Here is a 22,522-nt window from a genome sequence, read left to right on the forward strand (position 1 = left end):
GTACCGCAAAAAAAAAAAAAAAAAAAAAAGGATAAAATAGATGAGAGTCTTCGGGAACAGAGGGTGGACTGTGGTAGACAAATAAATGACCCCCAAAATGTCCATATCCTAATCCCCAGAACCTGTGAATGTTACCTTATGTGGCAAAAAGAACTTGCATATGTGATTGATTTAAGGATTTTGAGATGCGAGGTTATCCTGGATTATCCAGGGGGCCCGATGTGATTTCAAGAACCCTTATAAGGGAGAGGCAGGAGGTCAGAGGGGTGAGAAGTACCATGCTGCTGCCTTACAGATGGAGGGCCAGGGGGCAGAGGACAGGTGATACAGACACCTCTGTAAGCTGGAGAACACAAGGAAGCAGATGTCCCTCCCGAAGCCCCCAGGTGTAACACAGCCCTGCTAACGCCTTGATTTGAGACTTTTGACTTTCAGAATTGAAAGAGAACAAATTTGTGTGTTTTAAGCCAGTAAGTTTGTGGTGATTTGTTACAGCAGCAACAAGAATTCAGTACAACTGGCATTTACCATCAATTCCGTTAAAATAATCAAGTCACTCCCATCCTTGAAACACAGGTAAGAATGAGCCCCTGCCCTGTTTCACCACTTCTCTTTCCGCGTGGAAACTCGTAGGGTGTACACGCACCATCTCTACTTCTTCCCCTTCAAACTCCTAAAGATGAGCTGACCTACCATTAGACCGGAGTCTGCCCTTCAGCCCCTCTGCCAAACGTCACCAACCTTGAGCTACTGATTGCCAAATCCAAACAGCGCTGTTTAGTGCTTATTGACCTCTTGGCAATATTTGAGATTTTCATGCCATCTTTTCTTTGAGAGGGCCTCTTCTCCCTTGATTTCAGCTATACTGTTCCCTTCCAAATCTACTCTTTTTACATCCCTAGTCGGGATTAATGGCTCCATCATCTATTTCTAGCTGCTTAAGTAAGAAACCTGGAAGCCGCTGCTGGGTCCTCGCTCTGTTCAGCCCCCGGTGGATTCTGGCTCATGCACAGCTGAATTCTACTCTCCTTTTGTATCACCTCTTCCCCTGATGAGAATGAGTTCTGTATTCTGTCATCTGGTTCATGTCATCTGTTCTCTCCTTTTCTTTTTCCACTCTGCTGCCTGTGTAATTCCTCCAACATACAAGCCTAATTATGTCACTCCCTGGTTTAAAATCCATTAACATTGCTTTCAGATTAGATCTGCCTGTTTACACTTCATCCCTTTTTGGCTCTCCTGAACACCATAGCTTCACAGTGACAAATGAGTATTTTGATTCTGATGATCTATCTCATACCAGTCCCCCGTCATGTTAACTCCAAGATAGCGGGTGAGTCAGGGAACTGGCCTCAATTTCTCATCTATGAAGTCGATCTAGATAACATGGCCCAACTCATGGAGGTGTTAAAGGATTGAATGAATTAGTTCTTGTAAAGAGGCCAAGCACAAAGCAATAGGATGCAGGTATTATTATTATTATCATCATTATTATTATTGTTATTATTATTCTCCTCAGGAAACCTGAATGGGGCACTGGATTGCAGGTCCTTCCCTGAGTTGTGAGGCAAATGCAAGCCTTAAACTCCTTGGGTTGAGCGGTAACAGTAGCATCAGACCAATTGCACCCAAACGTCATATTTTCAAGGCCTCCCTTTCTAGGCCTTTATTGAGGACCTACTATGTCCCAGGCACTTGTTATACACAGATGATGGAAAAGTAAACAAAATTTAAAAACCCCTCCTTTAGAGCTTATGTTCTGGTGGAAAATATAAATAATAATAAGAGAAGCAAGAAGAACATTGTGTTAGCTAAACAAGAGAATAAGCGCACAGGGATCAGGGGTTATAAAGCACAGAAGGAGAACGGAGGTTAGATTGTAGATGGGTGGACAGAAAAGCCAGCTAAGAGCTTGACTTTTGACGAAAGATGTGAAGGGAGGGTCCAGCGTATTCTGTTCTCTGGGAGGTGCCGCGTCTGACTGAGGGACAGCCCAGCCCTGAGGCAGCGTGACGGTCCACGGACAGCAGAAAGGTCTGTGTGCCTGAACAGAAAGACCAGGGTGACCGTGGAACCAGGGGAAACCACCAAGAGAAAGCTAGGAAGCAGACCCCAGGCACCCCAGGAGGACATCGGCTCTCACTCTGAACATGATAGGAAGGCTCGGCCCCGTAAATATGTTGGACATTTTGGCCTTATTTGTTTCCTTGTCTTTACTGAAAATGTGAATAATTCATATACGCATTTCTTTGGCTTTGGAAAAAATTTCTTCAAAACAATCAAGAAATGAAACAGTATAAAAATAGTATAAGAAATTAAACTCCTCAAGTGTTTGACAATCTAACATTCTACATATGCTTTTTTCCCCTCTAATACCGATATGACCATTGGCTTTCCGACCAAGGGCTTTTCTGACAATTTGCTCGTGAGATAAAATTAAGTCAAGAGAGTTTAGTATGTTTTAGGATGAAAATATCAACACCCTTTCTTTGAAAAGGTCATCCTGAATCACATTCATGTACGTTTCAGTCGTGCATTCATGAGTATAATTTTCAATTTATAAATCAGAAATAAACATGGTATTAACAAAAGCATAGTCTGTGTCTAAGGACAAGCAATTGCCCATAAGTGTTATAAATAGTTGGCTTGGCTTTTCTCCTGCAGAAAGACTCCTGGATAAGAAACGATACGCTCCAGCCAAACTACAGTAAGAGTGACAGGCGTCAGATGAGCCCCCGGGTCCGCACCATTTCTGCCGCAGGCTTCTGCAACACCTGCTCCTCCGTCCGTCAGAAGAAACCTCGGGGCTGAAGGCGCACCAGCTCGGAGCAAATTCCTTCCCAGAACGGCAAGCGCTGAGAAACAGCGAGTCCAGCAGAAGCAGGGGAGGGCAGACCCGGAATTTCCGTGCCACAGCAACTGTCCTCCACGCTGGCGTTTTTTCAGCGTCTAAATCCTTCTTTGCTCCAACAGCTGGTTTCCCCCTTGGTCACATTCTTCCTTCCTTTCTGCTTTCCCGGGAGTGACAGCCGTATGGTCCAGGGCAGGCTCCTCGGGGGCCGGCCCCTGAAGCTGGGGGCAGCTGTCCCCCTGTCCCCGCCTGTCCTGCAGCAAACGCTCCCTGTGCAAGTCTAATGCTCCCCCGCCCCGAGACTCCCTGAGGCAGAGAACATGCCAACTTTAGGAGAAACAGGGGCTGTCCATGGTGGTTTACATCAAAGAAGTCTCAAAGCCACTTTTTAAATATCGTATTATCCTGGTAGATCTGCCTTTCCCCTCTAATGGAGAAAAAACAAATCAAATGGCCTCATACAGTTTAGGGAAGGCTTTACTTTTTTAAAAAATACCAAACCATTTCCATGTCAACCATCAGAACTTTCAGCCATGCAAAGATTCTTAAGCTTTAATTTACATTCAAACTGTAAAAACTATTGGTTTCCTTCCTGTTTTCCTTTTTTCTAAATAATGCAAACACTTCAAAAAGTCACTTTTTATGGCCCCTTCAAAATTCCCTGAGTTTGCTAAACTGTTCCATAAATTGTATCAAAGTTGCTTCAGTTTTCTGCTACTATAAGTGATGTGGAATTGTTACGTGTTTTTGAGTAAAGCTCTTCCTGTAGTTGAGATTGTGTCCTCGGAACAGACCTGGGACTGAGTGGGTCAAAAGACGTGCCATTTTGACGTCAGCCAGGCGAAGAGGATGGTTCACAGACGCAGCACACGGCCCACTGTGCTCGGATCCGACAGAGGCCAGTCCACAGGCCAGGGCCACCCCGCAGCAGAAGGGCTCTGGTTTAAGGTACTAAAATCAGTGAAGTTTATTTGTAATTCTCTGAATTGAAACATACTGAATTCAGAATCTCTTGAATTGATTCTTCTCTATTTTGTACCCAAACGACTTCAAAATTTTTTACTCTCATAGGTTCGTCGGTCAAGAAACGACGTTGAAAGGTTAAAATGACTTTAGCTCAGTGTGTGGGTAACCTTTTTGGCTTCATTTTTTTTTTTTTTTTTTTTTTGATGGTGAGTGTAATGCAAGCACACAAATTTCAGATATAAAAAGGGGAAAAAAAGGATTGAAAGTTTTCTTTAATCTCACCCTCCAGGTAGAATAACCAAGATGCAACGTGCCTGTTTCCCTTAACAGTACATTTGGGACACCTTTTCCGTTTCACTTCTTGGTATGTTAAAAAGTACATGTTAAAAATTATTATGATAGGGCTTCCCTGGTGGCGCAGTGGTTAAGAGTCCGCCTGCCAACGCAGGGGACACAGGTTCTTGCCCCGGTCCGGGAAGATCCCACATGCCGCGGAGCAAATGGGCCCATGAGCCATGGCCGCTGAGCCTGCGCATCCGGAGCCTGTGCTCCGCAACGGGAGAGGCCACAACAGTGAGAGGCCCGCATACAGCAAAAAAAAAAAAAAAAAAAAAAAAAATTATTATGATAAATTAGGCAAAGAATAAGGAGGAAGAACAGTTATAGTCAAGATAATCTCTGATGCCATTTTTAGAAGTAACACTGCACAGCCACCTTGGGGCCATGTCCCGCTCAGCCCTGCTCACACCCGGTCAGAGGGCACTCGCTCCCAGGTTGCCCAATGTCACCCTCCAGGAAAACTTTAAAATGTGTCATTTATGTGCCAGAAAAGAGAGAGAAATAACAGACATCAGTATAGATTTACAGATATATATATACATACATATATTATATACATCTATAATGATGATCCTACAAACACTGAAATGTACATTATTTTTATCCTAATCCTGTCTTGAATATAGTCCTGTAACCGCATACTTATTCACCCATCCCGCATCCTTTTTTCCCCCCAGTTTGCGTGAGCCTAACGAACTTTCATTTTGCTGCAGGAAGCGAGTGGGCCTCCAGCTCTTTAAACTGCAATGGGGCCAGGTCAGTGGATTTCGATGAGAACAAGAAACGGATGTAGTTATTGAATATGTGCTGCCATTTTGATGTAATGTGCTTCTTGTACGAGAAAAGATCTGTCATCGCATTCAAGCCATCATCCCATCCCTGTTTTCCATAAGGAGCTGGTGTGCACACCAGCAGTCTCGAAGGGCTGCTACCCATCCAGTCCTGTCCCTTTTCTCACAATCTTCCTGTTTATTTTGCCACGCTAATTCCTTCAGACAAACCCACATCAGTGTATCAAGTTACACACACACACACAAAAATGCTGTTTTCATTGAGGTTCTATAACATTTGTATAATATTTTTATGGAGAATTGTTTGTGCTACAAAATCAGTTCTTCCCATAGCATTCCATTTATTCCCGTACTCTGTTCCTTCCTTTTCCTCAGAATAGGTTAAGGCGTGCATTCTACGGTTTGTGTTCCTTGGGGTTTTATCTTGTGTCACTACGTGTTGCATCTTAGGTGTGTGTGAATAAACGTGTGTATGACCACAACTGGACCACATACACATATGCTTTAATATAATTAATGTATTACGTTACAGTAGACCCCTTCCCTCCCCACCCCACTAAGGTATTTTTTAACTGAGAATGGATCTTAAATTGTGTCCAAAGGCTCATGAATAATCTATGGAGATATTCACAGAGCTTTTCTCTTTTGACTTATCAATATGGAGAATTAAGTATTAGATCTTTGGGTGTTAATTAAACCAACCTTTATAACTTGGATAAAACCCAGTTGTCCATGGTGTATTCTTCTATTACCAATAATTTTTCCAGATTTTATGTTACTATTCCAAACACCAATCTGCACTTTTCTCTCTTTATTCAACTTGATATCCATGTTATTCTTTATAAAGAAATGTTAAACATATTTTGCTTGAATTCAATAAAAAATGCCTTGAAATTAATGTTACTGGCTTTTAAGCCCAGAAGAATAAAACTTCTCTACAGCCGGGCCCTAAGAACCAAGCTGAAAATGATACTATTTCTGCTTAAGATCATAATTACTAACTGTGCCCCAATAGCCATTTATAACGTGCATGGAGAAATCTATTCTCAATGTCAAATCTCCATTTATTGCTATTGTGATAAAATTCTATTCATTTTTGTGCACATACAAAAATTGGCAAACATCCCAAGTAGCAGAAGCCTATGATCAAAAGACCACCCACAGGCTTAGGCTACACGTACGCAGCAGATTTAACCACAGTTTATAAAATAGAACTCATGAGGGACAAATCTGAAGTTCGCTGCTGTGTACAGATGAACATAACAACATGTTTAATCAAACAAGGCTTTGGGGCACTCCTGATTCTGTGGCATGCGTCCAAGCCACGTACAAAGTAAGAGGAAGAAGTAGGAAGACTGGCCATGGTTTGCAGGACACTTGTTCCCAGAATCACCAAATGGGCCAATAAGTGGCTCATTAGGACAATTCTGCAAGCATTTTATGCCTCTAATTTTATTTGTTTCCTGATCAGGTTTCTCAGTTAACTATTTTTTGTGCTGCCTTATGATCCCTGTTTGCTGGTAGCCCATGCCAGGAATGAAGGGGGAAGGAAAGTGTCCAGAAGGGGTAAGGGGACCAGCTCCTGGAGAATCAGAGGATTTTCAGAGATTCCTGGGCCCCCAGGGTGAGAAAAGATCAAAGAAGGATGAAGGGGCAGGTCTGCACACTCCTTTTCACACCCCTTCCATCACAGAAGCTTTGATTACTTTTGCCTAATGTTTGTCTGAACAACCAAGGTTCTCACCTTCTAAACGGAAGTTTGTATACCTGCGCACCAAAATATGCCATGTCGTTACTCAGCCTGAAACTGTAAAGCGGACAGATGGGGAATATGGAAATAGACTGACCACAGCCTGGAAATCTCGGTGACAAAGAAACATCAGTGAGAGCCCTCAAGGATGGAAGTTTCTGCTTAAATACTGAGATGCTTGAATTTGCAGTTTTCAAAAGGGAGCATGTCCAGGTGCGGCCAATGGAATAAAGGTGTGGTGGACAGCCTCCAACAAGACCACGGATGATCTCGCCTGTTCATAGCCACACCCCTGTGGAGCCCCCTCGCACAGGGAGCAGTGTGACTTGTGTAACCAGGGATGCTGCAGACAGGAAGGAATGTGACCTCAAGGCCGAGTCATAAATGACATGGGGGCTTGGACCTTGCCCTTTCTTGAGTCACTCACTCTAGGTGAATCCGGCTTTCTCAGAGTCCCAAGTCCAGTCCTGCTTTCAGAGGAAAGGAGCCTTGGGCAATGTCTGTACGTCAATGTCACTATACCCTGACCCGGAATCACCAGGCTCAGACCCTACTGCATTCCCGACACACAGAAATGCTGTGAGATGATTAACATTTATTGTTCTGAGACATGAATTTTTTCAATAATTTGCTATGAAGCAGGATGAGAGAGGGGGAGCGGTCCCCCTAGGTCATCTGTAAAGAGAACGGAGATGAAGATGTCTAGAGCTAGGCAGGTAGAATACACATGGGTGTGGAGGAAATAGACAAACAGGCTGAGGTCACCAGGGTAGGGGATGCACCTGGAGTGGAGAGAAGCAGGAACTCAACCAGAGCCCAAGTCTTAATTGAAAACATGTGGAAGGAGGGTGGGGCCCTCAATGCAGGTCTTGGAGAGAGCAGGAATTTTTATACAAAGAAGAGGAAGTAACCATTTGGAAGATGAACTAAGATCCAGTGGAGGGGTCACACCCCACCCTGACCTCGGTGCTCACAGAAATGGGCTCTGGGGGTAAATAAAAGTGGACCACACACCATACACCTGCGTATGCACAGGTCTCATCCGTAACATCCCCAGAACCTTCCCGTAATAACTTAAGAGCCTTGATCAAGAATCTCTTCTAAGGAAAAGAACTTTTGTGTTCAGATTCTTATAATACTTGTTAAACAAGCATGGTTTGCTGCATGTTCGTATTAGTCAAGAAAAGTCACTTTTCTTTGTCTTTTTGAATAAAATCATATCTATCTTTGAGGCTTCTCAGGACACAGCTACCTTTTTATTTCTTTTTTCTTTATTCTTCTCAAAGCTTCATCACTTCCCAGGTGTTACCCCAGGCTTTGGGAACTGGGCAATCCACGGACATGAGGGCGAGGCCTCTCTGGTCCGTGAACCAGCATGCTCACCACCGAGATTCATGGTGACACAATGTTCTGGCCCTGTGGCCTTTGGCACACAGAGGCTCCCACCGCTGTCACTCAGCCCCCCCAGGCCACCGTGCCTAATGCTCAGTGCCCAGGCGTCCACGGTCAAACCTCGCTCTGATGAGCCCCTGTTCTATCCTGCACGAACCCCCTACCTCTGTGTCCCTCCAGGCTCCAAAATCCCTGCTCTCTCCTGGGCTGGGACCAGCATCTCTCCCAGAAGCACCAGCCCCCATATCCCTGTAGACAACACAACAGCGTTGTTTCCATCATACACACCAATCAATGTCTTTATGACGGTTTTCACACCTGCAACTTTCAACTTTTTATTTCTACAAAAAGGTGTGAATTTTCTCCTGTGACCAAGACACAGTAAACATAATATAACTTGACTACTCTTCCTGGAAAGAGGAACGGGAAGCGTCCTGTCACTGGTTTGGGAATGACTCCACAACAGAAAAGGATGAGTCCCTAGTTTACCAATAACAGATTATGATTCTTTTTGTCACTCTGTGCAGTGAACATTCACTGGGTTGCATTCCCATCTCTTTCTAGAAACTGCAAGGATGTGCATCTTCCTGGCAGTGTCTTCATAGGAGATGTTAGTATGAGTGTGCAGGTCCTCAACACACACTTTAGGTCGGCTTGTAAAAATGAACCCCGGGACTTACAAAAGTTATTGCCTAGGTGCAGTCTGCTGCAGAGGGAAAAAATGCCTAGTGGCTCCTGCATAATTTACTATTAATACAACAATAAAATCTGTTAAGACATTTAGGGGAAGCGTGGGTCATATGGTTAGCATCCATTTACCTTAAAATGGAGAAGGGGAGGGGCGGGGGAGGAGGGGGAGATTATTCATTGTCTAGTGGCATTTGTAACCACTTGTGTCCTTGCTCTCAGCGACTCTTTCCTTAACTAAGGTAACATCATGGAACGGTCACAACATTTTGATTCCTATAATCTCTTCCACCTGCACTTTGCCTCAGGACACAACAAAGGTTTTTGTTTAACTTTTTTTTTTTTTTTGCGGTACGTGGGCCTCTCACTGTTGTGGCCTCTCCCGTTGCGGAGCACAGGCTCCGGACGCGCAGGCTCAGCGGCCATGGCTCACGGACCCAGCCGCTCCGCGGCATGTGGGATCCTCCCAGACCGGGGCACAAACCCGCGTCCTCTGCATCGGCAGGCGGACTCTCAACCACTGTGCCACCAGGGAAGACCTTTGTTTAACTTTTGATCATGACATTTTCTAACGCCAAAGGTACAGATATTAATGTCACAGACACAACGATGCCAAGCTGTATCAAATGTTACTGTTTTTCCACATTCCCATCACTCCTCTGTTCTAGAAATACGGCACTAGTCCAAGCCTCTGTTTCCTCCCCCCACCCAGCTCCCAGAAATGACTTTCCGGGCCTCACCCTTTCCGTCCGCTGTGTCCACGGCCCTGGTCCTGGACACCGTCTTATGCTCCAGAGAACAAGGTGCCTGTCTTCTGCGAGGGTGACGGGTGGTGTGCAGGACGTGGAAACGCGCAGCAGTTCGGACTGCTCGCTTGGGGCTCTTTCAGCCAATGCCCTGTCTCAGCACCGGCCTCACCAAACTTGCCAGTTAGAATGAGCTTCAGGAAGAGGCCAGGTGCCTCCAATCCCAGCCTTTCTGTGACTCGGGGCGATCACTGCTTCCCACGGGCACCTCCCCCTCCAGCCACTTACTTTCCAGTTTAATTAGACCACTCGTCTTTCTGTTAACCATTTCCCATCCATTTTGTCCATTTCTGGAGTCTTTTACTGCCTTCGCTCCGAATTTTTATCCTTTTGGGTTTTTACTCTTATCTTAAGGGTTTTAGTAAGAAGAAGACATAAGCGCATTTTTTTTTACCAGCCAGAGGGGTTTCTCCTCCCCATAAGCAGTGAAACAGCCCACGAATGTATCTATCGGTATTTTCAAGAAGGACCGATTATAAAGGAGCAGCGTTGCCTGTAAAGTTTCAGAGGAGCCCTTCCTAAGTGGTCCACCACGAGAAAACTCTTCTTTAGGTAAGAACCTGCATCGACTAGAACGATATTATCCAGACGAAGAAAGACTAGGCACTTCATTTCCAAATTTACTGCACCAGGAAGTTTTGCGTGATTATTTTCCGCCACTTATATTTGGCTCCGCTGTCTGACCTTGGAACAGAAGAATTTTTGTGTTTTGTTATTTGGAAGTTCAAAATATTAGAATATGTTATAACGAGATGCTACAGAATAAGTAATGAGACGGTTGTGAGACTTTGTTTGTTTTTTTTTACAGCTGTGAAAGGGTTCATATTGTCCTGAACAGTATTCGTTCCACATTTATTTATTTCATCGACAAATATCTGCTGGATGGTCAGGATGTGCTAAACCTTGGGCTGACAGCTCGGCATTGCAATGTGTGGAAGATTCAGGCCCTGTGTGTGCATTTCTATTTAATCACACGATGGACAATGTCCTCAACCCACACAAAGTCATATCATAATTGTTAATTAACAAATGGAAGTGAGAGACCAGTGGGGCTCTCCACTCAATTTGACAGGTGGCTTAATTTTTAAATAGTTACTGGATATTTTCGGATAATCTACCACGTGACTAAGTTAAATGCACGGAGCAGAAGATTATAGTTAGAAGAGCCTTCTTTAGGAGTGCGGCTTTTTCTTCTCAGAGTCACACACTGAGCATTTAATTGATTAAGAATACATTTAAAAGACAGGTGGGGATTTCCCGTCACAAGGTCAGAGAGTAGAGGAACATGTGTCAATCCCATGTTTATTAGATCCACAAATATAGTTCTCTCTACTCTAAGTGCTTTTAATTTTCTAAGAACCCAGCCCTTAGAGCTGGCTTCTGGAATCTCTGGCCAGGGCCGTCTGGGGAAACATGAGTTCAGTTACCAAATATAGTTGAGTGGAGGAAGAGGACAGATGGGGTCTGAGCCCAGAGCTGCCTCAAAGTGACCACGGACCAAGCAGTGTGTCATGAATAAACAAGGCCACCTTCACTCCCCCAGAAAAGAAGAAACGCTCCTCTGAAATCCATCACCTTTTGGGAGTCTTCAAAGTAACCAAGGATTGAAAAGGTCTGTAAAATATATCTTAATATGCTAACTAGTAAAGCAACATTTTTAAAGCTCTTTATTGAAAGCTAAAAAATACAACAGGAGTTTGCTAGAAGATGTGACACTTTAGAAGATGTCTTGACTTTTCTTTTATTTGGAGAGAAGTAATGGGAATTTTGCAGTCCTTCCCAAAACAGAAAGTACATGAGGTTTACCTGCAGGGCTTTAGTTCTACCTATGCTGTCAGAGAGCTGCCTTTTCTATTAAAATCGTAAAACTAAATTGGGGCTATTAATTCCAGAAGGATTAAATGTACTGATGGAGCCCACATTTGTCAAGATCATGTCTATGTTTTATAGAAAATAAGAATGCAGCTAACTCAAACCTTGCCTATACTTAAGCTAAATACCGATGGGTTAAAATGATATACTTTAGGTTTTGGTCACATTTTTAAGTTGTTAATTACACTTTCAAAGCATTTTTTAAATGAGTTGAGAGTAAAGGCAGACATTTTAAATCCTAACTATGCATAAAGTTTGCATTTTTTTTAAAAGATAAAACGTCCTAAGGGAAACTATGGTCCAGTCAAATTGAAAACTTACAGTATAATTCTACATCACATGGCTGTAAGTTACACATGAAATTGTCTTGAATCCAGTAGATGAGGTTGATACAGAATGACTTCAGGCTCATGTTACTTTTTCAACATTTGCTAAAAATACTAATTACCTTCTAGTATGAGTAATGTGTCGACATCCGGAGCCCATTGCCTGACAATATAACACTGACCAAGTCCGTTCAGTCATGAATGTGCAGAAATTACATCCTTATTACAGAACAGATATACTTTCCAATATACTTTTTCCTCTAAGACAGAACTTGAATGCTCACCTCCGTTATCCAGATTTTAAAAATCAGAGTCTATTTGACAAATTATTGCTAACAGTAGACAAGGCCTAAGAGACTTATCAAGGCAATACGTATGCTGTGAATATATGATTACATATACCCAGAATACAAATCTGTCCTTCTGCATTCCTGTGTCCGATGTGGATTAGGGTCCCCGTGTCAGTTCTCTGTCTGAGCTGCTGTTGGTTGTTAAAACTGAAAATTAAAAGGGTCATAGCATACTTTACAATATAATAGAGATCTGGATTACACGGGACAATTACAATCACTTTGATTTCTTTACCTCCTTTTTTTAAAAAATGCAGAGGGTAGCATTAGTCAAGTTTCAAAATAAATCTGACACGTTCTTAAAGAGATACCACCTGAAATCTCCAAGGCCACGACAAGAGGCTAATACGTGTGTGTGTGTGTGTGTGTGTGTGTGTGTGTGTATAAGATATCAAAGGGAATTGTGTTATCTGAGCTCCAGCCAGGAATTCAGGCATGGAGGCGATGGCCGAGTCCTGGTTAAATTCCAGCAAAGGAAATAAAGACTGAGCAGAGCAGCTCTGACTTGGATGTGTTATATCATATGAGAGAACACAGATACAAGTTTGGTAAATAGGCTTTGAATTTAGGTGAGGGAATGAAGGCCAGAATAAGGACAGTGGCAGTAGACATGGATGGTCTGGAAGTAAAATCTAGAATGGATTCAATACGGTGAATAAAGATAGTATACAAAGAGGACACCGGTAACTCCAAATACTCTCTCTGGAAACACTTTATATGGCTGTTGTGGGCATGAAATCAGCTATTATGTTATGTCTCTGCAATTGAGATACAATATACCGTCTGGGGAGAATTTAAAAACTGAAGTAAAAATATGCCATGCCTCCCTGTAATGACAATTTACTTAAAGATTAGGAAAAAGTGGAATCCACATGTATTTATTAAGAAGTGGATTATAAAATTATTGTGCATCTTTTTGCATCAAAAAGGGTTTAATAAATTTTCATATTTGACTTTAGCCCTATAGGGAGGGAAGGAGGGAGGGAAGGAAGGAAGGAAGGAAGGAAGGAAGGAAGGAAGGAAGGAAGGAAGGAAGGATTTTAAAATGATGATTAAAGAAGACAATTTAGGTGATACAAACACACTTTGTTTAACCCTTCATGAAGTGGACAGTCTCTTTTGGAAGAGCCTCACCATGAAGAGGAAGACAGGAAGCTTTTATAGGATAAAGAACAAGGGAGAGAGAAATAGAAAGTACTTGATTAGCTGGGGCTGCAGACTCACCTTTCTGTGGTGAGATGGAGGAAGGAGGTAAGTAAGGAAACCAATGCTGGTCTGGCTTGGGGCTGGCTGACCGGATGCATGAGTTTCTGTTCAAGCAGAGTGTTCATAGGGACACAAAAGTTCCCTAAGCTTCAGGTTGCTGACATGGCTCCCAGGCAGGAGCAGCTCCATCTTGGACCTAAAAAGTTATTTCAACAGAAGGAAGAAATTTCGTCTAGGAATTGCATGTGCTTCCAGAACAAGGAAAAAAGAAGTTTTAAAGCTTTTTCAAGTTTGGTTTTCATAGTTTGGGTTTTATTTTAAAATATTTTTAGTCTTGAATCCTTGTACCCATAGTTTTTATTATTTTTAGTAATTGTTTAAATACGAAAATAAACAGAAACAAAATGCTAAGTTCAATATTAAAATCACTCAGAATTTCCACTTTTTTCCCCAAAGAATGTGAAAACAGCAACCAAAGATTCCCCTAACAACCCCATCCTCAACCCACCGCAGACGTAATCAGCACCCACTGCTTGACGCACCATCTTCCAACCTTCCTCCTGTATTTATCTCTAACTGTATACACATCTTAAACGCCTAGTGAAACGTTGCTACCCCTGTCTGCACTCTCTAAAGCACCTGGCCCGTGTGGTTTGGGATACTGAATGATCCTTGGTGCCTGTCAGTCTTTTTCTAACATCAAAGATTTTTCCTTTCAAAATTGTAGCCACTCATCAAAGTCTCTGCAAAGGATTCCATAAACTATTGCAAAAGTCCTCCCCTTGTTTAAATTATTCAAGTAAATACACCAAGTGCGGAAAAGACAACGTGGCAGTTCCATGCCAATTTCAACCATGTCTACCATTTCCTGGTTCAACTTTGGCTAAACAATTGAATGTTTTATGCTGTAGGTTGGGTAATCAAAATAATAAAAAAAAATAGTGTTCCCCCCATCTATTATTCTCAGGATCCAATGGTTCACTACAGATCTTCCTGAGCTCATGATGGGGCTCCCTCCTGGCAGACGTATCGCACGTTGAAAATGCACTGAATACACCTCACTTACCTACCGAAGGTCACAGCTTAGCCCAGCCCACCTTTGTTACCAACCAGGGCTCTTGGCCTCCTTAATCAATAGAAATTGATAAGAGGCCAGATGAGAAATTCAGGCAAGGCTTTATGGGGGCCCCTGCTGCAACAGGGGAAGCGAAACAAGGAACAGGTGCCCTTGCTCGCGCGCTGATGGCGGGGCAGGATGGTTCCTTATATGGGGTGAGGGTAGGAGTGTGTCCAGGGGTCATCAGGAGGGGTGGCTTAGGTGTTTCGCCCATCCCTTTGGTGGTGGTGTGCGCAGGGGGCATGTGCAGTACTCTGCTTTTGCTCCCGACACCCCGCTTTTGCTCCGGGCTCTTCAGAAGTGGCAGTTGGGTTTTTTGGTCTTTTTGTATCTTTTGTCCAGAATTTGCCCCAGCTGCGCATGCACGCAGTTATTTTTAGTCCCTTACAGTTTCCTTGTATTTTATTGCTTGAGGAGAGGTGCAAGCACTGCAGCAAAGGGTCCCAGGTCCCAGCCTGTCTCACCTTCAAGGTGCCCAGAACACTTCCATCAGTCTGCAGTTGGGCGAAATCATCTAACACAAAGCCCGTTTTCTAACAAAATGTTGAATATTCCATGTAATTGATTGCATACCGTAATGACAGTGAAAAGCAGAGTGGTTGTCTGGGTCCAGAGGGTTGTAAGTACATCGGTTGTTTACCCTCGTGATCGCGAAGCTGGCTGGGCACTGCGGCCGCTGCCCAGCATCTCGAGAGAGGATCAGACTGCACATCAGTGGCCTGGGAAAAGATAAAAGCTCAAAATTCCAAATACGGATTCTACCAAAGGCCTATCACTTTCACATCATCGTAAAGTTGATTAGTCTAACCATCACAAGTCGGATCATCTTTATAGGAAAGCCTGCAGCTCAAAACTTGGAAATCAAGACTTTTGTCGTTTGCAACTGAATTATTCTTCCTCCTGGACTCTGCTGCTTCTCATGAGGTGCCTTGTCTTCCCCAACCTCCTCTCAAGTGGGGGAGTTTTTTTACATTTCAACAGCCTGTGTTCCTTGCCACTGGGGACGGTGCAGGGGGTGTCCCACAAGTATTTTCTGACCCACAAAATAGAAGGTTGTCCTCGATAGCACAGATCTTTTTTTCAGATAATTATCCTCCAAAGTCAGCAACTCTAAAAACAAATGTTATTCATAATTTTAAAAATTTGCCTATTTTTTTCTATTATTTGTATATTCGTATACGTATCTGAATCATATGGATATATATGTGTACTACATATTCAGGAGCTCAAAAACAAATGTTTTCCCAAATACCAAGATCATAATGCCAAGACAATTTAAGAGGATAAAATTGCTTATGTCAGAATGTGTGATATATGAAACATTAAATGTTCAGTGAAAACTTACACGCTCTATATTTCATAGTGGAATATGGGTCCAACAGAATTCAGATAATGTGAACTTAGGGCAAAGCTGAGAACCGTAAAATCAACCATGAGAAATAACCTATCAACTAAATGGCATAAAATTCCATGAGAATGGATGAAGTATGCACAGGGATGTAATGACGTAGGTGACCATGGGAGCTGACGTCTGATAGCAACATTTCCTTGGGATACGCCAGACACTGATAGGTCTGCTGAAGGTCAAGGTGGGCGGGCAGCTATAACGCCTCCCACTATTTGCAGACCCTCCCAAGCCTGTGCTTTACCACATGTTTGCTAATGCCTGAGGGTTTGGCACCATCACCTGCTGGAGGGGTCTGCCTTCAGAGAATCCCCAGGGCGCCCGCAGTTCCTTCACTGCACAGTCCCAGAGTCTGAGGCACCGCTGGCCTGAAGTGTCCTCCTGCTGTTACCGTCAGCCCCGCCCACCCACAGCGAGCTGTCCGGAACTGCTACGGTCTATGGACACCGATGGGAGCCCGCAAGCATCCGTCCATCCCGTCCCATCCCCCTTGTACCCTAACAACTCTGAAAGATGATCTGAGGGATAAAAGCACAGTACAGTTTCCCAAAATCAACTAACAAAAGATTTGAGACCAAAACAAGTATAAGAAAATCAGAACCTGACATTTCCTTGGTTTCCTACTTTTGTCTTTTTTCCTGTTAAAATGGCAGCTTCTTAGGGCAGAGAAGCCCATCTTCCTCACGGCCGTGTCCCCAGCCTGCAGAAGAGGCGCCTAGCGCATAGCCGGCACTCAACGAATCGATGCTGATGAATAAGACAACAGAGGACGTAAGCCAGAAACATGATTTGTATTGGGTTGGCCAAAAAGTTGGTTACAGAAAAACCTGAATGAACTTTTGGGCCAACCCAATATTTCTATGACTCAGAATTTAACCCTGAGCTCACCGGTATCCACACGTCGAAGAGTGTCAACATTTAGAGAATTCCCGACGTCTAATAGCAGGGATGCCAGAAAACAAATGTCGTTCCGGCTCTGAATTTTTTCATGACAAACTTTCTTTGAGGGTAATGAAAACCATACAAATCACTGTCTACTTTTTTTTTGTAACGTGGTGTCAGAACTACCACCATTTTGTACTGGTACAAGGACATGTAATGTGTATTTTATGTGTATTCATTAGCAGCTATGAACATGCAGCACTGATTACTTTATCAAGTTCTTCTCAGAAAGCAGAGCCCCGGCGATGAGTGACCATTGAAAAGACAGGTGACAAAGCTGCACAAAGAGCAGAACGATTCCTCACCGAAGACAGCCTGTCCCAGGGAGGTGTTACGGGGCCTGGGGCTGAGTGAGTGGAGGGGACAGGAGTGGCCTCCAGGACAGGAGGGGACAAGATACCTGCAGAGTGTCCCGTGTCTGCTGTGGATGCGTGGCTCCCTCTCCTGTCAATTCCCACCCAGGGCTCAAAACTGGTTCAAACACTAGGTGTGGTTTTCTCCCTCACCTGCCACGATCGTGACCCAGACACTGCCAGGCGTCCAGCACAGAAAGGCTATCAGGCAACACCTGCTTTCCCGGCCTTCACAGGGTTCTTAACTAATCCTTATAGTTCAACAAAATGAATGTTACAACAAAATACCTGCAGAGTGTCATGTTCAAAAAAAGGAGTGAATTGTATTGACTGGAGGATCGTAGAAAGTAACCAACAAGAAGTGAAATTAAGTAGTTTTCAAGGATGAGCTGGAGTTGGAAAAACAGAACAGACGGGAAAGGCGAAAGAAACCACCTGCGCAAAGCTCAGGGACGTGAAAGAAGACGATGTTCAGAGCGGGAGCAGGTGGCTGGGTGTGGGTGCAGCGCCTGTCACAGTGATCGTGGGGGACGAGGCCTGAGACTTCACATCTCGCTGACCGTCCAGGAGCGCACAGGTAACCTGCCTGCCCCGTTTGGACCTTCTCTTATTAGCCGGGGGACCACCGGCAAAAAAAGCAGCAAAGGAATGGCACCGCCAAATTCGTAAGTGTGATTTCTCTCACCATCCGATCTCATATATATATATTTTTTCCGATCTCCTATTTTAACAGGAATCATCATTTTCCTCCTTGTCTTTGGGTCATTCTTGACTCTTGCCTAATCCCTCCTCCTGGATTGTAAGATGGTTACAGAAGAGACCATGCCTGGCTCATCTTCGCCCTCCTGGAAGCTTCCCTTGTGCATAGTAAGTGGAATTCATGGTCAATTTATCATTCCGGTAAAGGAAGAGTGACTAAACTGGGAAGGACCATTTCTCCACACGAAGAAGCTGGACCCGCAGGAAGCCAAAGAAAACAGAAAATAGTTGCAGCTTACGGGAGTTTTAGGGGAAACGACAACTAAACCAAACTAACAAGGAAGCGATGAAGGAGACGCAGAGGAGAAGAGGGAATTTCCAGGCAATTCGACTTCCTTCAGAAAAGAGGACAGAGGCAGGCGGCAATGATTTATAGACACTTTATGCCTCACTTTCCAATCGTCAACCCTGCTTGTGCAGTGGCCACTGACCTCACCCCTTCTTTACTCCTTTTTACACATTAGTTCTTTTTTAGTGTGTTGCATTTTCTTTTCTTTTCTTTTTCTCATAAAGTTGCTTTATTTAGATTCCAAACAAACCAAAGGAGAGAGAAGAGATGACCCCGAGTCAACCCGTCCACTCACGAGGCGGGACCCTGAGTCTCTGGCTGCAGCCCAGGCGGGGCCCAGGGCCTCTAGGGCGGCGGCCTCCCTGGAGGCGGAGGCGGAGGAGACGTGGGCTGGGGGACCCCGGGCCGCTTGGCGCCCGGAGGTGGTGGCGGCGGCAGACAGGCGGGTGGCTGAGGTAAGATGCGGTGTCAGGGCTTCTCGGTGCCCAAGTCCTGCGAGTCGTCCCAGAAGCAGCGGTCGGCCTCGGCCTCGCCGTCCTCGTGGAAGAGCTCTGCGTCCCCGCGGGCGCCGGGGTCCCGGTCTTCACGCAGGACCCGGCCGGCGTGGTGGGCACCTGCACGCGGCCCCGCTCCGCGTGCACCGTCGTCCCCGGGACCTGCTTCCCGTTGCTGTCCGTGTACTCGCGGTACTAGCCTTTGCTCTCTTCCCGCTTCCCGTGCATCACGTAGGCGCCCCCGTGGGCGGGAGAGGTGTTGGGTCTGAGGGGGAGGGAGACGGCGCTCTGGAGCGGCGTCCTGACGTTCTGGGCGGGGCTCCGCCGCTCTGAGGGCGTCATGGACTGGCGTGGGCGGAGGACGGCGACGCATACGTCTCCAGTCCCGTAGATGTCGGGGTGCTACGTCTTGGTCAGGGACTAACAGGCCGGTGGTCGTCGAGGGGGCTCTCGAGGCGCCTTGAAGTAGCCGCCCTCGTCGTAGGTGTCAGGGCCGAAGATGGCCACCGCCCAGGTAGGCAGGCGGCCCTCGTCCACCGGGCTCAGCGAGACGCCCTCCACCGGCTCCTGCTGCAGCCCCTTGAGCTCCAGCAGAAGCGCCTCCTGCGAGCTGGGCGCCGGCGACCCGGCCATGGCGGCGGCGGGGGCCGGGGGCGCGTGGGAGCCACGGGACGTCTGCCGCCCGGAGCCCCCGGGCCCTCCACTAGCTCTGCGCCGCTGCCAGTGTGTTGCATTTTCTGTATGGATGTCACCAGCACGGAATTGCCGGAAGCGCTGTGTGAAATAACACATGAAATCTCAGGGCAATAACGGAAATGTTTGCAGTTGTATCTCTTTGGTTACGACCTTTTAATGTGAAGGTTGAATAACACGGACATCTCTGAAGCATAATTTTCTGGTGAGTTTGGGCCACGTGGAAATCTCCCCTTTCATCCATGCTATGAGCGCTTTCCCGAGCCCACGTGCATGTTCTAGCGGCGATGTCGGGGTTGCAGATTAAACCCGGACCACATATACCTTCCTGCTATTGTTTTCTTTTTCACTGTGCAAGTGGTTTCTAAGCTACACCTAATCTGGACAACTGGATCCTGTCAGATGGTGCCTCTTTAAAACCAAAATATAAATTCATAAACAGGTGATTTAATCTGCCTCCGGCAAACACTCCCTATTTTTTAAAAAAAAGAATTTAAAGTTGTTGCACCATTCAGAAGTGTGCTCTCTAGCTTCCTCGGACAGTGCTTTTTGTGAGGTTTTAAAATCTATCATGTTATTTTCACTTTGCACTAAATATCCTTAATAGCAGAACTCTGATTTCTGACCCACGTTTTCTTAGTCGGATCCATTGCTGGGACCTCGGCTGTGAAACGATAATATGATGGTAGGGAAGCATATGGCGAAGGCGTGGGCTCTGGGGTCGTCGTCTGGGCTCTTCTTCTCACATCCTCTGGCTCAGTTTTTCCCTTTCTAAACTGGGGCCGCCAGTTGTGAGGGTTTTAAGTGAAATAATCTGCAGAGCGCTGTCGGCACAATGCCCCCTCATGCTGAGTGGTCTGGGGTCATCTGCCCATTTGTGGGGAAGTTTGCCAGCCCCTGGTCTAGAGCGCAGCTGTCCCTCTGCACCTGAAATTCAGTAAGCGATTTCAACTCTGCCTTGAATTAACTAGTGAATGAATGAATGTGAATACACATGTCTGGACACCAGGAAAAGAAAAGGTTTCAAAAATTTCACCGAAAACTAAAAACCAGTGAAAATTGGAATCAAAATGCATTTCGTGGTTTAGGGTGACATAAGCAGTGTCAGATTTGCTTAAAATATCAACAAACTCCTGTTCTCATAACATCAATGAAATTAGAGGTGTAAGGGGGGGAGGCGGGAGGGGGGAGGGAAGGGGGCCCTGGTCCACTCACAGCACCCACGGCAGGCGTGGCCCTCCTGAGTTATTTAATGATGCTTAGTGAGATGATTAGTATTCACTCACAGGGCAAATACCGAATTAAAATGATAAACACAAGTGTGCTTGACGTTTCTTCCAATTTATAGGGGAAAATGACTTAAAAAGCATATTTGTTTGTCTTACTGTTTCTCCCAGCTTGTGGATGAGCAGTATTGTGATCACACACACACACACACACCACTCGCTCCTACTAACTGCAGTTGTGTCTCTTGTCCTTCAGAGCTGGTTTCCAGGCCCCTGCCTTCCTGTCCAAATCAGACAGAGTGCATGAGCGTCTCTTGACTATGTCCGACATGTCCTCCCGTGACTCCTTCTACGACTCCCTGTCAGACGTGGCGGAAGATGGCGAGAACGCAGACTTCTTGCCCGGCCTGTCGGCCTTCCTCAGCCAGGAGGAGATAAACAAGAGTCTGGACCTGGCCCGCAGAGCCATAGCCAACTCAGAGACAGAGGACTGCGACTCGGAAAGGGAGGACTCACAGATTTTCAGCCCCTCTCCTGGGAGCCTCTGGGGGTCGCCTCCCTCTCAGGGGGCCAGGCCGGGTGAGCACCTGTCCCCAGGGACGCCTGGCGCACACAAGCCCACACCTGTCCCGCCGCTGCCAGCAGAACGAGCCGAGCGCATCTCCTCGCCTGCGTCCAGGAGGAAGCCCGGCGTCTCGCCCCTGCTGGCCCGACCCAGCTACATCCGGAGTCTCCGCAGGGCAGGGCAACACGGTGCCAAAGCCCCCAGCGCCAGTGCCAAGCCCAGAGCCACGCATGGGGGCAGGGCCGGGCCCCAGAGCCCGCTGTGCAACAAGGCGGCCACCCTCATCGAGGAGCTGACGGCCATCTTCAGAGAAACCTCCAAGCCGAGAACCAGGAACCCCAACGGAGAGTCCTCATCCCCGGACAGCGGGTACCTGTCCCCTAAGAACCAGCTGTCAGCTCCGATGAGCGCCTCGGCCAGCCGGAGCCCAACCGGGGACCAGCAGGAGGTGGAAGCCGGGGCCGAGCCCCTGGAGCCCGGGCATCACCCCGCGGCGGCCCGGGACGTGGTCCAGCCCAGCCGGAGCCCCTCTCCCCCGGCTGCCCGCCACCTGCTGGCCGCTCCCCGGTTCATCCAGAAGCTGCGGAGCCAAGAGGTGGCAGAAGGAAGTCGGGTGTACCTCGAGTGCAGAGTCGCCGGGAACCCACCTCCTCGGGTCAGGTGCGACTCTTTGCTTGTGGAGATGCTATGAGATGATGCGCGTGGTCTTTTGGCTTTACTTTAATGTGAAAGAAGAGATTTCTGTTACCCAGCAAGGGCTGGCTCCCGGAAGGGCACAGAAGCCAATACTATGGCCCCGGGTTGGTTTTTTGTTTTTGTTTGTTTTACTCTTTCAGGCTGCGCTGGGTCATAGTTGCTGCATGCTGTCTTCCTTGGTGGTCCAGTGGGTAAACCTCTGCGCTCTCAATGCAGGGGACCCGGTTGGATCCCTGGTGGGGGAACTAGATCCCGCATGCCTAAACTAAGATGGGTGGCCCCGTCTTTTGTGAAAAGAAAAAGCTTCATTGTGAGGTCGACCAGCAAGGAGACAGGAGGCCTGGCTCAAATCCATCTCCCGACCGGAATTTAAGGGTTTAGGGAATTTCAGGCTTGGAAGCTGCCTTGCTAATCAGTCCAAGAAAGCTCCTCGTGCTGTTGGGGTCATCCTGGAGATGCCCGTACCCGTCTTGCACATGCGCAGGGCTGTCTCTGTAAAATAACTTCAGGTTTGCGCAATGAACGTACTTAAGGGGGCAAACGAGCTTAAGCTGGGCGATGTTTTACCTGCGTCTCCTTTGTGCGTTCCTCGGTCTGGAGGGAAGTAGGGGCGAGGACCCGGCTAGCTGCTTTCAGCTGATGAGGGG

At 46.2% G+C, this 22,522-nt stretch overlaps 1 protein-coding gene and 1 pseudogene across 1 annotated transcript; one reads left to right on the forward strand and one right to left on the reverse strand.

Annotated features, from left to right (window-relative positions):
• Positions 1–18,423: 18,423 nt before the first annotated feature.
• On the reverse strand, positions 18,424–19,514 carry LOC101285211 (ubiquitin-conjugating enzyme E2 R1-like; annotated as a pseudogene).
• Positions 19,118–21,870, forward strand: LOC125964753 (palladin-like). Its single transcript, XM_049711236.1, has 2 exons — positions 19,118–19,209; positions 20,871–21,870. Exon 2 carries the CDS (start codon positions 20,935–20,937, stop codon positions 21,868–21,870), a length of 936 nt encoding a protein of 311 aa, XP_049567193.1. The 5' UTR covers positions 19,118–19,209; positions 20,871–20,934.
• The last annotated feature ends 652 nt before the right edge of the window (positions 21,871–22,522 follow it).

Source organism: Orcinus orca, chromosome 6 (assembly GCF_937001465.1).
Source record: "Orcinus orca chromosome 6, mOrcOrc1.1, whole genome shotgun sequence".
NCBI classification, from domain to species: domain Eukaryota; kingdom Metazoa; phylum Chordata; class Mammalia; order Artiodactyla; family Delphinidae; genus Orcinus; species Orcinus orca.